This window comes from Sinocyclocheilus anshuiensis, unplaced genomic scaffold (assembly GCF_001515605.1).
Source record: "Sinocyclocheilus anshuiensis isolate Anshui unplaced genomic scaffold, SAMN03320099.WGS_v1.1 scaffold283, whole genome shotgun sequence".
Taxonomy (NCBI): domain Eukaryota; kingdom Metazoa; phylum Chordata; class Actinopteri; order Cypriniformes; family Cyprinidae; genus Sinocyclocheilus; species Sinocyclocheilus anshuiensis.
The window spans coordinates 1,399,298-1,415,556 of NW_015549605.1; the positions used below are offsets into that span (position 1 = coordinate 1,399,298).

Genomic DNA, 16,259 nt, shown 5'->3' on the forward strand with positions numbered 1-16,259 from the left:
ACAACTTGGCACTGCACAGCGTCTTGTTGTCTTCGGAGCATCTTTATTGTTTGGTTTCTGCGTAGAGCATAGCTCTGCGTTCGCCCTTCTCGTTATTTACACTACACGTGCGAATCTGTGGGCGGGGCTAAACAGGCAGTCGTAAAAATATCCATATTAAAGGCACTGATTGTATTGTGGGATGATGCAACAATAGTCATGCTATGATGTAACAATGGAACGACACCATCACACAGTGGCTAGACCTTTTTAGTAGCCTACGTTATTAAAATGAAGTGTAAACGCGTGTTTTTATGAGAACGAACAAGCTCATCCCTGCTGTGTGGCTGTTAGCGAAATCATGGAAAAGTTGCTTCAACTTTTACAGTTCGGACAATTTGATTTGGTCTCTTGTGAAGCTCGTTCGCCTCTTTCTCTTCCTCCTCCTCTTCCTCCTCCTCTCATTGACATGGGATAAATTTTACTGTTGCAGCACTAAATCAAGTCCTCCGCTTTGAGAGACAGACAAGAGATCCGTCAAGACGAGCAGCGCGTTGAAGCGGGGACTGAGTGTGAGGGGGAGAGACGCACAAGGACACCTTTATCAGCAGCGCGCGTGTGTATGAATATGTGTATGTGACGGCTAAAAAGAGGTATTAACTGTCTGAGAGCTGGCACGCAGTTTGGTGTTTACTGAGCAAACACAGAGAGACGCGCGTGCACAAACTAATGCAGCACTCAGCTGGACTCAGCGCAGCAGGCATGAGTCATCATCATCATCATCATCATAATCTTCATCGCCTGATGGGTCCACACTGTAATGGACGAATGATAAGAATGATAAGGATAAACTTCCTGTGTATCAGCACCAATTCTGCTTGAAATTCAGCATGATGTGATTAAGATCAGATTCAATTAAAGGGTTAGTTCACCCAAAGATGAAAATTAGGCTGCTTTTTACTACCCACCCCGAGGTGCGCAACACTGACCTCATACGTCATGCTCCCGGAACTGCTTCTGTTTAAACAGTGAGCGCAAGCTACATTAAAGTGATTATTGCGTTTTGAATATGGATATTTTTCTTACAAAAACGCATCGATTCGCTACAGAAGGCCTTTGTTCACCTCCCGGAGCCGTGTGAGACACTTTTTTTTATGGATGTGTGATTTTTATTTAAGTTCTTTGGGACTGAAGCAATGCAACACCCGCTGAGTGGCATTAAACTTAATTTTCATTTTTGGGTGAACTAACCCTTTAAGGCTTTGAAAAACAAACGAAGGTATTTCTTAGATTCGAACACCATACTAGCATGGAATAGCATGTTTATTTATAATATATTCATATAATATATTTATTTATTAAACCTGCTTTAAATAGATTGCATAATGTAATTGACATATTATAAATATAAAATTGCAATTTGCTTTCTATTTTAATATATTTTAAATTATTCCTTTACTTCAGTCTTCAGTGTCACAGATGCGTCAGAAATCATTCTAATATCCTGATATGGTTGTCAAGAAATATTTCTGATTATTATAAATGTTGGATACAGTTTTTGCTGCTTAATATTTTTGTGAAACCATGATACACTACCATTCAAAAGTTATAAGATATAAGTGGAATGTAAGATTTTTATTACTATTTTTTTTATTTATTTCATACTTGTATTCAGCAAGGACACATTAAATTGGCATTTATATTGTTCAAAAGATTTCTATTTGGGGGAAAAGTTTTATATTTATTTATTTATTTTTTAAATTCCTATTCAGCCAAAAAATCATGGAAAGATGTATCATGATACCCCCCCAAATTGTTTTCAGCATTGATAACAATAAGAAGCACTGTTAATAATTGAATACCAATAATAAATCATAATATTTGAGCACTGAATAGCATATTATACTGATTTCTGAAGGATCATGTGACACTGAAGACTGGAGTAATGATGCTGAAAATTCAGCTTTGATCACAAAAATAATTTACATTTACCATTTTGCTAAAGCTTTACTTAAAGCCTTTATGTATAATACATTATAAAGGGTTATTAAAAGGTATAATGCATTATAATTATCGATCATGTGTAAATAATTATAACTGATTTTAAAATGCATAGTGTAACAATGAATTGATAAGTGTTATAATGTATTAACCGTGGTTACAATTATTAATGAAATTATACAATGCATTATAATGTGCATTACAAAGGCATAATTAATGCATGAAACCTACTTATACATAAAGGCTTTAAGTAAAGTGTTACCACATTTTTTTTTATATAACATTACCATATTACATGTGTTTTATAATATAATATAATATAATATGAATGTTAATGCATATCTTATGCGAACAGAAGTGCAGACTGATTTGAATCTAATTCTGAAAATTTTACTCAGTCTTTTCATTTTATTGTGGAGGTCTCCAGTAAGGAAATCAAATTTATTTTCTGAGTTAAACTTCAGCACTTTGAGTGTGCTAATCTCCCTCTCTGAGCTCATATAAATGGATGACAAATCTCAGCATGAGGACAGATGGAGGAAAGGATGAGAGAGGCAAGGCTTTGACTTTCTTTAATAATTCATCTCACGCTTATAAGAGCTCGTCTGAGAGCTTCTGAGGTCGTCGCGGTCACAGGGTCAAATCATAACCTGAGTGACCGAGAATCAATCTCCTAAAAGCAGCAAACTTTCAGTGAGACATCACTGGCTGTTTCTTTAACTATATGGGTTCATTTTTATGCAAACTAATAGACTTGAGCTTTCAATAAGACTTTCAGTGTTACATTTTGAAAATCCATCATACTGTAATTCATTATTACAAAATATATTTTAATATATATATTATCAAATTATTACAATATAATAAAAATTGCAACCAACAATTATATGAATAAAATTATAAAAATACCTAAATAAAAATCTTAAAAACAAAAGTATTTATTAAATATTTAATAATATATCAATTGAAATAGCTATCTATGGAAAATAGCCTCAGCAACAAAAAAATGTTTAAATGTAATTTCCATCAGTCATTTGTATCATTTGAGATTTTGTGGAAATGACACTGTTTGTGTAAATGTTTATGATTTTTATAACAAGAATTCTGCATGCAATCCATTTATTTTCAAGGATGAACATCATTAATAGACAAATTAAGTAAATTAGAGTGTGAAAGTATTTTTAAGAGTTTACTTCCTAAACTTCCACAGGGCCAAACATGCCAATATATTTAAGAAACATCCCGCCGCTCTCTCTGGTGGGCAAACAGACGCTTTGAATGTGTGATTATTAATGCTTTGCTCCCGGTGCTGTTTATGTTTGCTTCTTACGGTGTTTTGCATTCTCTCTATTTCAGGAAAGCCTGAACGTGGTGAAAATAAATGTACCGCACACAAACACAAGCGCGCCTCAGACACACTCACGCAAATCTGCTCTCAACGCTCTGTTGTAGCGTATCGACTTGACAAAATGTTACAATTACCGCAGGCTACTGCCAGCTGTGTGTTTTACTGTGTGATTTGAATTTCATAAAAGGTGCGTGCAGTCATTTTTTCCTCATTAAAATTTAACACGTAAAGAATTTAAGGATACGTTTGAGGAAAAAAATATGGTTAAAATCATATCAGTAGCCTAACAAAGGCTGCGTAATTTTATATGGAAGGGTCAACATTTTAAGATCACTTGACCAGCTGTATACTCATTTACTAACTTTGACTCATTATTCGACATATTCATTTATCAAATAATTCGCAATGCTGAATCTTTACTAATGCATTTTGCAACTGAATGCAAATATGTCTGTTTTTCTTTCCCACAAACCTCCGCCAGAGTTTCAGTGGGCATCTGTGTGTGTGTGTCGTTCTGGTGTTTTTGTAATGTGAATGCATTCCAGCTATCTAATTGCGGTGGAGAGCAGCTAGCTGTGTTGGTGTGCTGGGAATAAATGAGCTCAGGGCGTCACAGACTGATAGAGCACCATGTGAACGTGTGTTTTTGTCTGAGAGCGAGAGAGATACTGAGGGAGGGAGAGAGAGAAACAAAGAAAGATAGGCCGAGAGAAAGCACATATATCTTAGCAGCATCGTTGTCTGCTCTGATAACGAGGTGAAAGTGCGTGTTGAAGATTGATGCTGGATCTGTGTGAGCGCAAGAGAGAAACAGGCGGGAATAGATTACAAAACCTGTGGACGGTATAGCCTCAGTTAGGATACAGTGCTCAGTCTGGTTCTTTTCACACACGGTTCAGTTATAAACAACCACATACTATAAACAAAGTGACTCACTTAAATATTCAGATATGAATTTTGATGGTATGTTCAAGTTTTTTTTGTTTATTGTGAAGACTCTAGTGGTCAATCAATGTTTTTTATAGCCATTATTTTAGAGAGGAGAGATGAGTGGTGGAAAAGTGTGTGTGTATCACATGATTTTATAGTTGCACAACATTGCCGCAATAAAAAATGATTACAAAATGTTTACTAAAGTATTTTGAAAATGAATAATATAATTATATAAAGTTCAAATAATTATAGATGTACAACACTGCTGCAATACATTTTTTATACGACATTTACTTAAATATTTTAAAAATAAATAATTCAAAAATCAATCAATTTGAAAAAATTATGTAATAAAAATGCAATAAAAATATTTCTGTAAAAAAATGATTTATACTTTAGATGCACAACATTGCTGCAATAAAGTTAATATTTGTTTTACATATTTATGAACATATTTAAAATAATTTATTTGATCAGTTAATCTGTATGAAACAAATATTTGGACCTGACTTGATGAATTCGAAGTTAGATGCACAACATTGCTGCACTGCAATAACATTTTCTTTAATATAATATTTAGAAAAATAATTGTAAAAAATAATCTGGAAAATAATTGATAAAATATATCTGTAAGAAATGTTTATATTAATTTAATTAATAGCAGCTAATTGGTCATAATGTACAAGTTGCTCTTCAGTGACAACCTTGGTGATATATATATATATATATATATATATATATATATCGTGGTTGACCACTATTTTCTAGTATTATGGAAATACAATCTCTGTTATTTAATTTCATTACTGTGATCACAGGCATTATTCATAGCTATTGTGACAACAGCAAAGGAGCGTGACTTCAGGTATTTGTTCATACAGACAGTATTGGAGATGCTTCTGTAAGCTGTTGTATGAACAGGGCTATTTGAGAGTCACATCTGTTGGTAAACATGACTTTCAATCCCAAACACAGACTGACTGAACGTAGCTTTGGTCACTGACATGTGTAGCTGTTAGTCCTCTCAACACACAGCTCACGATCACACACTCTCTGTGCTTTGAACCGGCCCTGTGGATGTACTCTTGTGGAGACGCCATGGTCGATTGCATTACAGATCAGAGAGAGAGGAAAACAGGATTGTAGAAAATGGACCTGCAGAGGTTTTACAGTGAAAGAGAAAAGTGGCTAAACCAGGAGCCATCCCACCTTAATTTGCCTCACATTTACCGCTCTTCACCTCCTTTTTTACCTCTTGCGACCCCATTTCTCCTATCTATACCCCTGCATAATGGAGTTCAGGGCAAGGTTTTCTATTACCAAAGTCCTGACGTGTCTGCTAAATGTCTACACAACATAATCTTGCATTCTGTATCTGCAAAGACATGGTTTCCGTTTCCATATTAATTTATCTGCTAAAAAGGTGATGCAATGGCTCTTTATTCAAGGAATCTTAGAACCTGTCGGAGATACTGGCCACAAACTCTTGGGAAAATTCCACTGGAATAGAGAGCTTAAACTGATGAGAGTGGGTGTGTATAAAAGAGAGCGAAAGAGGCTGAGACACACACACACAGAGAGAGAGAGACAGAGTATGTGGGTGGCTGTAGGTTTGAATAATGATTTTGGAGAAGTGCACAGTGCTGTTCTCTTTGTAAATGTTAGATTACATACAACATGAAGAAACTTGATGAAACCGAGTGAAACCAGAGCTAGAAATATCGATTTCAACTACTAAAGATATCTCAAATGGGAATAGTTCACACAAAAAGATAGATAGATAGATAGATAGATAGATAGATAGATAGATAGATAGAATTTCCAGTATTCCAGTGCATGTCTGAATGACTAGAAAACATCCTGCATATATGCTAAATACTGCATTGTTAGTCATAAATTCACCACTGACCTGTAAGACTGACCTTTAACTTTTGGCCCCTATTGAGCAGATGGGTCAACACAGCTCAGCAAGATTCAGCTTTCACTGCCTCAGGCCTTCAGCAGTACTTTTCACAAGTCTTGGGTTTGTTTGATGTGGTGAGATGAGATGGTGTGTGTTCACTGCTTTTGTTACAGAGTGGAAGAAGTTCAGGATTTTAAGAGCACTCTTTAATAGGATAAACACCACAAAATAGCACTGCTCGCTGGAAGACTTACAACTGATTGCAATAGAATTTAACATTTATGTGATAACAGAAAGCAAATATCATGAACAAATATTGGATGAAATAGTCCATTTTAATTAGATTAAACTCATTTGGAAAGTATTTTTACAATATTTCTCTCACCTTTATCATCAGTCTTGGATTAATTTTTCCCTCAGTGCAGTGCAGTTCATTCTGGGATTGTTTTATCCGCAAAGATTACTGTTATAATTTGGCCAAAATGAGGCACAGTATCTTATATCAAAATGTATGTTTTTTTTTAAGATTGTAAAAGTTAATTTAAAATTAAACTTTAATTTTGTATTTAAAAAAATGTGTGAAAATTCTCATGTAATTTTATTGACAGTCATAGTTATAAAAAGTAGGAAATCAAAGTCAGCTCAGTCTCAAGATAAGATTTTAATAATTTGCTTTGGCTTCAGTATGGTGACAGTATAGTCAATTATTTATTTAGGATATTTTAATATATTTCTCACACAGATCTACCTTTCTTCAAAGTTAAGTTACTCTAATTAAACACACTTATTATTTGAAATGACAGGATGTTGCATTAAAACTAAACTTAAAGGGTTAAAACTAAGAATGGCAGGATGGAAGATCTCTGGAAGCAGAATTAAGTGTCCCTTCTGTAGAGGATTTAAGCTAAGATTTTAATAATATTGTCTGGCGCAAAACTTTCCCCTTTATGGCAGCCTGCTGATTTACTGTATGGTCTTTACAGTGCTTTAAATGCCACATTGGAAATTAGTCTTTACATTTATATTCACATTTATGCATTTGGCTGACGCTTTTATCCAAAGCCACTTACATTGCATTGAATGTCTACATTTTATCAGTTCATGCATTTCCTAAGAATCAAACCCATGACCTTGGCATTGCTATAGCTATGCTAGGGGTGTCCAAACCGGGTCCTGGAGGGCCACTGTCCTGCAGAGTTTAGCTCCAAACCTAATTAAACACACCTGAACCAAATCAATCAAGATCTTCAGACTCACTAGAAACTTCCAGCCAAGTGTGTTGGACCTGATTGGAGTTAAACTCCTCAGGACATTGGCCCTCCAGGAGCAGAACTGGATGCCCCAGAGCTATGTTCAACCATTCGACCTACTTTATCGGTTTTCACATTAATACCATCACCTTTTCTTCTTCTCTTTCTCAGGCCGAGTTCTCTGCGGCGGCGGTGTTGCATCAGGCCCGGCGGGATCAGGTGGCAGACACATGTCGCGCCCACAGCGTGTCCAGCCGCAAGCGCCGCGTCCTGACTCCCAGCGACCTCAAGCACCTGGTAGTGGACGAGGAGCACGAGCTCATCTACTGCTACGTCCCCAAGGTGGCCTGCACCAACTGGAAGCGAGTCATGATGGTGCTGAGCGGCCGGGGCAAGTACAGCGACCCCATGGAGATCCCGTCGAATGAGGCCCACGTGCCCTCCAACCTCAAGACCCTCAACCAATACAGCATTCCCGACATCAACCACCGGCTCAAGAGCTACCTCAAGTTCCTCTTCGTTCGCGAGCCCTTCGAGCGGTTGGTGTCGGCCTACCGTAACAAATTCACGCTTCGATACAACACCTCGTTTCACAAACGCTACGGGACGAAGATCGTGCGGCGGTACCGCAAGAATGCAACAACCGAGGCCCTGCAGAGCGGCGCCGACGTGAAGTTCCAAGAGTTCGCTGAGTACCTGGTGGACCCGGGCACTCAGAGAGAAGCTCCGCTCAATGAACACTGGCAGACGGTCTACTCGCTCTGTCACCCCTGCCACATCCACTACGACCTGGTGGGCAAGTATGAGACTCTGGAGGAGGACGCCAACTACGTGCTCAAACTGGCAGGGGTGGGCGACTCCTTGCACTTCCCGACATACGCCAAATCCACCCGTACCACCGACCAAATGGCAGCCATGTTTTTCAACAACATCAGCTCTCAGCAGCAAGGCCAGCTGTACCAACTCTACAAACTGGACTTTCTAATGTTCAACTACTCCATTCCCAGCTACCTAAAACTGCAGTAGACACACGTACGCAGCTGCGCACACGTTCCGAGCTTGTTCAACAAGGTTGAGCAATGGGAGAAGGGCCGTCGTTGAAAGACACAGGCGGGGGAATCAACCGAGCACTCAAATGTAAAATTGTATTTATATCCGCAGGGACGGTTGCTTTATTTCGAGAAGAGACTAAGGAGCTATCGGTCAACTGCAAATGCGGACCACTTTGAAAGTCTGATGTATTTGCCCATTGAATTGTACATTTTCAGTGTTTCCAAACATCAAAAGCAATATGACAGATTCTGAGCTATACCTGCTCAAACGGTTTATCTATTAATATACTCAGCCAGCTGCCTCCGCCATTATTGAAGCTTCACAGAAAGGAGCGCCTAGACTAATAATAAGACTCGAGATACAATCAGACTTGTTCTGACTTCAATTCCCCACTTCTAATTTTGTGTTCCCTTTGGAAGTTCCCTCGCTTCTCTCCCATACTCAGATGGCCTTTGTGTGTGTCTATTTATACAGTGCATATTTAAAGGTGCACACTAAAATAAGAAGACAAAAAAAGAGGCATTGAATGATGCCTTCCGAAGGGGGCGTGTCCAAATGTGAGTGACAGGCAGGGGCTCCGCCCACTGGGTCAGTCAGGGAGCATCTGTAGCAGTCGGGAGGTCAGAGGTCACTGCGGGTTGGCCTCAAGCACACTGTTCCCACAACCCCTCCTCCCTCAGTTGGTCTTCTTAAAGTAGGATTTTGGGTGTTTTGTTTTATTTTGTATTTGTTTATAATGGAAAAAGTTGCTGCGAGCAGCACGTTATAATATTATTTGAATTACTCTGTGAAATAGAGATGAAAAAGACTTAATATTTTGTTTGCAGGAAAGGAAATCAGCTTAGAGCTAGAGACTTTCTGAGGTTTAATTGTCATAATTCGTTCATATTTCGTCTTGCCTCATATGCAGAACACTGTTGCTGGGATACCTCGCTGGTTGTTTTGTGACGGGTGTACGGAAACGGGCAGGACTTTGTTTTCTGAGCTGTTCTCATGTGAAAGTTTCACACAGTGGTGCGTGTTTGAGAGAAAGAGAGAGAGAGAGAGAAAATGCAGGCAAATCTGTTCCATCCATTAGATGATTTAAACGTCTTTCCCAATTTGAGTTCAAAGGAACACCCTTTAATTTAGCAAGCTGTCTTTTATGATCCTAATTTGCTTTGACTGTGCACAAAAATTATGAAAATTGCTTATTTATGTGCACGATGGCCACAAGTGGATGCGTCCTAGTGCTTTATCTCAATGGCTTTGTCAGTAGCAAATCTTGACTCTGGCTAAAGGCTTCTGTTAGCTCTCTCCCTCCCACATCTCTTTGCTTTTTAGGAAAAGTCCTGGGTTTAAAAGTGAGTGCTGATTAGCAGGATTTTAAGTCCTGTAGAACAGGGTATTTAATGAAGACCACACACACACTCTTGTGGCAGCACCCTAGTGATGCAGAGGGTAAAATGTGGCAAAAAAATATTTTCAAACCAAGCCATGTTATCAAGCTCTCTATGCAGTACAGCTATTCCTTTCTCACGCTGCTTTTCCTAAATCTTATCCTACCCCCCAAAAATGAAAAAAGCTTTAAAAAAAAAAAGATTAAAATTCTCATGCAGATTCCTTAACATGGAAAACCAGTAATTACAAAACTATTTATTTTAACCGAGTTGTCATTTAATAGCCTAATTATGGCAACTGACTGGCTGGTTAGGACAAAAACTCGGATTTACATGCCAGAGATTCCAGTTGATAAATTTAGCATGTGTTATCTTTCACAAAGACACATAAAGCCTTTATCTAGTTGTTATTAGATTGTCTGTTCAAATCTCTGCTCTCCTCTTCGCCAGAACAGGAAATGAATCTGAAGCAAAACGAATCACTCATGTCTGAACTTCTTTTTTGAATCATCAGCTAAGAAAACAAAGTATGCTTGAATGGTTTCTCAGTGTATAAACTGTTTATTTCATTTGTTCTGTAACAACAAACACGCTACAGCCTCATTAGCGCCCACACGACAGCCACGCTAATACACGCATTAGCGCCCACATTAGCAGGCACAGTGCCTTTCAAACGGTCACTCTATCACATGTAGAACAGCTCACTCACGTTGCATGCAGCATTTTTCATTTTTGGAAATACAAAACATGATTTGCTTTCTTTATGATTCATGTTTCCAGCTGAGCACTTCCCCAGATGGAGGTTTTATCACATTTAGCTAACTTGGCACACTGTAGTACAGAACAGCTAGGCTCACCATCTTACTTGTTACTCCATGTGCCTGTTTAATAATCAGTGTCTACACTGGTTCAGTGTTTCCGTATTTGTTTTCAGCGCGTCTGCTCGCTTTATTGAGCTCACAAACATTCTCCGACTATCCGCAGTTTAATTTATTTATTTATTCCTCCTCTGTATTCAGGATGGACTCTGCCGGGTCACTGGGTCGGACCCTCGCACTGTAAATGGGAAAAATACAAGCCAAGTGAACTGTCGGATCAATGCGCTCACTGGAGAACGCGCTCACACTCTCTCTCTCTCTATCTCTCTCTCCTGTTTTCTCAATAAAGCTGAAACTGAAACCCTTAGCGGCCAATTTGTCACTGTCTGTCTCAACATAATCATTAAACTCGAGTGAAAATGTTGTCAGTTGTTAAAGGGATCTTTTTTAACACAGCTGTACCAAGTGAACTGTCGGATCAATGCGCTCCCTGGAGAACGCGCTCACACTCTCTCTCTCTCTATCTCTCTCTCCTCTGTTTTCTCAATAAAGCTGAAACTGAAACCCTTAGCGGCCAATTTGTCACTGTCTGTCTCCACATAATCATTAAACTCGAGTGAAAATGTTGTCAGTTGTTAAAGGGATCTTTTTTAACACAGCTGTTCCTCCTCATTTGGCATGGTTTCCAGCACTTTATGCTAACATGATCTATAGGAAAACATCAAATCTTTTTCAGATCCTGCACCGCACGGCTCTGCTCACAGCTTCTTATAGGGGATTTGTTCAATTACAATGTTCCTTAAATCCTGAGGGAGTTTAATGGGCCTAATTCAAAATAAGAAGAGGCTGAATGCGATCCCTCACCTTTGGATAAACAACTTCTAAGTTTGTCTGTGAGCTTACTGTGTAGTTTGAAACCATTTATGGCTACTGTAGCTCAGCTGCTTGTGGCCAGTAATGCCAAGGGACGGCTTTATAGTATACCTGAAAAAGAAAACTTGAAAACAAGTCATGTTCATGCTTATCAATGGGAATCATATAGAATTTAATACATTTAGTTCATGAACAGACCTATTAATGATTCTTTTACTACTTTGAGGTAATAAAATGCAATTCCATTGCCAAAAGAGTTCATTTTGTCTAAAACACATTTAATTAATTAAATAAATAACTGCCATTAACTAGCCTATATATAATGAATACTAAGCAACAACGAACACATTTTTATAAAATACTAGGCTACTGACAAAACTCATGAGGTGTTGTTATGTGAATAACCAGTCAGTAACTACACTCACTGAAGTCTCACTTATTGTACAACAACTTAATTTTAAAATTGTAAATTTGAATTTTTTTTTTGTTAATTTAAAAGAATGACTCCTCATAAGAGGACGACACTGGTTTCGCTCTATGTTTATGATTCATTAAAATTAATCAAGTCATAAGAGTGATTGTTCAGGAAACGGAATACACTGGTTGTGCTCTATGTTTATGATTCATTAAAATTAATCAAGTCATAAGAGTGATTGTTCAGGAAACGGAATACACTGGTTGTGCTCTATGTTTATGATTCATTAAAATTAATCAAGTCATAAGAGTGATTGTTCAGGAAACGGAATACACTGGTTGTGCTCTATGTTTATGATTCATTAAAAATCGACTCATAAGAGTCATTGTTCAGGAAATGGAATACAGTGGTTGCGCTCGATGTTTATGATTCATTTAAAAGAATCGACTCATACGAGTCATTGTTCAGGAAACAGAATACAGTGGTTGTGCTGTATGTCTATGATTCATTAAAAAGATCCAACTAAAAAGAGTCATTTGTTCAGTAATCGGACATAGGTTAATCACCTACACCTGTATGTGTCGCGCTGTAGAGTCACTAGTGGTTGTGCAGTGAATTGTAGTGCAGAAAACACTGTCAGAATATTTGACCGCTTTGAGGAAAGAATGTGAGAGAACTGTTAACGGAAAGTCATTAGGTTCGGTTCTGAATTGATTAAATGAAGGTCTTTGAGGAGGAATTAATAAGTAGACTTTGCCAGGTTTGAGGCTTAAAATAGTTTTGTTTGACGCATTAGTGCTACCATAAAATGTGGCACATATGTAAACTATGCACAAGCCTGCCTAAGTTTCTTTTTCTGAAATAATATATAGGCCCTCCAAATATTATAATATTCTATCATTTATAATATATAATATTCAATTCTTTTGGAAAGACAAAAATTCACATTACCGAGTCTTGTGTTTTGGACTGACGCTTTAGTTTTTTGCTATCAACTATTTTAGATTAACCCAAACTACCTGAAAAGTGGTTGACTGTTTACATATCAATCAACAATATGCTGCTTTCTAGGGTGTAAGAAGCTGCAAAGCAAACTAGACTTTATTCTTCAAATATGTGGTTTTGCGAGACTAAATACTCCCTAATAATATCATCATTACTGTATCAAAGAACCCAGTTATTAGCCTCTTAGCAAGGCCATGTTTTTTGAGTCTCTGACAATATGGCTCACCTTGTGGTGCTTGCAGGGCCTCCCAGGACTTGCGGTGAGTCCAGATGTGTTTGGTTATATGAGCGCCCCGCTATATCCCAGCAAGATTTGAAATGGGACCTTTGAAGATTTGATGCAAGAGGAAACGCAAAAGCGTGCCAAGCTTTTGTGCCACATAGGTGCAACAGATCTGCGTTACAGGCTGCCAGAAAAATGTGTCACTTCACTGTGAAGAAAGATTCATGTGCAGTCTTTGTGCTTCAGTAGCGGGTTGTCACTTTGGTGTCAAAAGCTAGATTGCAGCCAAAACCTAACTTCGCATTGAAAATCCAGAGCTTTGGGGTTTATTCTTGCTGAATGTGCAATTCTCATGCTACCGCACCTGCTATGGTCGTCCACACTCCATCCTCCACCATAACCTCTCAACAACGCTCAGAATACACCAATTCATTTACCGCTAGAGCGAAGTTCATCCTCTGAATGAGGTCCTTCAGCCACATCAAACTTGGCATTGCGATAGGGTTTGGGTTTTCTCAGCGAACGTGCAGGGTCGAGCTGGCAGCAGTTCTCTGTCATTATCTAACTTATGAAATGATGATGTTTGTGGGAATTTATATGTTGTTCCCTTAGGGACCGCTACGCTGTTTACTGCTAATATGCAGGCGTAGATGAAAACGACTATAATTTGGTATAATCTCCAAGCTCTAAAACCCAACTCGCACGATATTTTGACTGAAGTGTTCCTTAATTCCCAAGGATGAAATTGGTTGTGGTTCAATCACAGCTGAGATTTTCCATCCATTCATTTCCCTGAGAAGGGTTTCTCAGTGCTGTATACTTGATTAATCCATAGCAATCCATTTGCACAACAGTTGAACTCCTTCAACCCTTTGGCTTCAGCTTCAGTTGAGGAGGAATTTAACACCAGAATGGCGCTCTCTGTTGGTGTCTAAGCATGACAGCTTTTGCTGACATCTTTCTCTCTCATGGCTGAATTTAGCAAATACTGATGATAAAGAGGAAAAGGATGAAGCAAACATTTTCAAAACATGTTTAAATTAAAGTCATGACAGTTGACTCAAAGAATACAAATTCTGGCATCATTCACTCACCCTCATTTCGATCTAAACCTCTTTGACTTGTTTTCTTCTGGAGAACACAAAAGATGATATTTTGGAGAATATTTCAATTGTTTTTGTCTAAAACCAAGCTGAACCCCATTGACTTTCATTGTATGAACAAAAGAGACATTTTTCAAAACATCTTCTTTTGCGCTTCACATATGAAAGGAACTCATACAGGTTTGGAACGACATGAGAGTGAGCAAATGATAAAATTTTCTGTAACATTTCTCTTCATTTTTTGGTGAATTATCCCTTTAAAATATCCCTGCACTGGCATGCCACATTTCAAAACGATTTCAGGTCAAAAATGGTGCTGGAGAAAATGAAAATGTTCGATAAGTAGTCCAAATGGAGAAATAAAAGTGACCACAGTGAGCAAAGAGCATGCTGTAAAGTCCAGCGGCCCTCACAACTGATTGAAGTGGAGTTGTTGGATGAAGTCCTTTAGTCTAAACCATCATTTTGGCTTGTATTTAACTTTCATCTCTCATGCTCGTGCCAGGGGATGACTCCAAATCCCATCTTTAAGATGTACTCGATGATTAGTGATGGCAAAGGCATATGACTTTGAGCATAGTGCATGAGTTACACAGACTACTCTTACGGTGCTTTATTATCCAAAATCCTTGATCCCAATCCTCATAACATTTCCTCGTTTAAATTCTACAAAATAAGAAAATCAGGGTGAGTAAATGATGCCAGAATCTTCATTTAAAGTGAACTGTCTCTTTAAGAAACTAAAGCTGGTTATTGGAACAGGGTAGCTGGTTTTTGCTAGCCCAAGGTGGTCTACCAGGACAAAACCTGGTCCACCATTTACTAGTCAAGCAAATAAACTATTCAGACCAGCTTGCCCAACTAGAGACCATGTAAAACCTCAAATTTTCCAGCAGGAAACAACAAAAACCCACAAAAATCAAAGTCAGTTTTTAAACTCATTGCTCTGATTAGCTCCACAAGAGCAGTACATTGGCTTGATGACCTGTTTGTTGTTAGTGGTGAACATGAGGGATGCGGGCTGTGGGCTGCATTGGGAGATTGGGTCTGCTTTAATAGAGTGCTAAACAGCATGGTCCCTCTGGCTCGATTTGGGGCCCGTTTATGAGCAGGCTCAAATTTCAGCACACCGCTCAAATAATCCCATTAAACCCTGAAGACAGGAGAGTTCAACAACCATCATTAACATGGCCTGTCTAGACTCCCAAACACTCACACAGAGGCCTTTTGTTTTAGACTGTCGACAATAATATACTAGACATGTCAAAAATGTTGAGTGATAAGTGACGTCTGGAAAGTGTGTGTAATCTAGTCGCATTTAATAGCCAATAATGAGATTTGTAAAAGGTAATAAAATAAATAAGCTAATGTGTGAATAAAGTAATAGCAGGCCACCAAACTGCAAATCAAGTTACAAAACTGAGCTTGGCTAATGAGTTTGAAAAGCTCAGTTTGACAAAACTGCTGACAGGTGGAGTAAAGCGCAAATTTTAGGAGCACACTATGAAGTGCCTGATGTATTTTTTTTGGCAGTGCTCTTTGTAATCAAATAAAAACCGTTTATGGTTCATGTTTTATTGTTTATTTGAGCGAATACCTTCTGCTCAAATGTACATAAAGCTTTCTCATAAAAGCACAAGAGGTTTCTAAACTGATAAGAGAGGTTTCGCTGCATCCCTGCAGTTCAAAAGACATCATATACAGGTAATTACAGTCGACAGAATTAAATTAGGGCCTCAGGAGTCCAAAGGATGAAAAAATAAACATCAGGATATTGGACATACATTTTTATTAAACCTTTATTAAACATTTTGAGTATCAAAAAAACATGGCAAGAAAGAAACACAAAGAATCCCCCACTGGTGCCATTAGAAACTCTTTTTTTCCCCATAGAAAAATGCTGTTCATGGCACCTTAGTAACAATGTACAAAAATCTTTACACACACACACACACACACACACATACATATATACA

At 38.2% G+C, this 16,259-nt stretch overlaps 2 protein-coding genes across 3 annotated transcripts in view; one reads left to right on the forward strand and one right to left on the reverse strand.

Moving 5' to 3' along the window:
* The window catches only part of LOC107658831 (carbohydrate sulfotransferase 11), a 46,645-nt gene extending 35,614 nt beyond the window's left edge, over window positions 1-11,031 (forward strand). For both annotated transcript variants that reach the window (XM_016447495.1, XM_016447494.1), the window contains exon 3: window positions 7,586-11,031. In XM_016447495.1, the coding sequence (XP_016302981.1) occupies window positions 7,586-8,440 (855 nt within the window). In that variant the 3' untranslated portion in view covers window positions 8,441-11,031. The remainder of the gene's footprint in view (window positions 1-7,585) is intronic.
* Window positions 11,032-15,264: 4,233 nt separating this feature from the next.
* Window positions 15,265-16,259, reverse strand: part of LOC107658826 (solute carrier family 41 member 2-like) — a 19,908-nt gene continuing 18,913 nt past the window's right edge. The window contains exon 10 of the mRNA XM_016447488.1: window positions 15,265-15,436. Coding sequence (XP_016302974.1) covers window positions 15,398-15,436 — 39 coding nt within the window. The 3' untranslated portion in view covers window positions 15,265-15,397. The remainder of the gene's footprint in view (window positions 15,437-16,259) is intronic.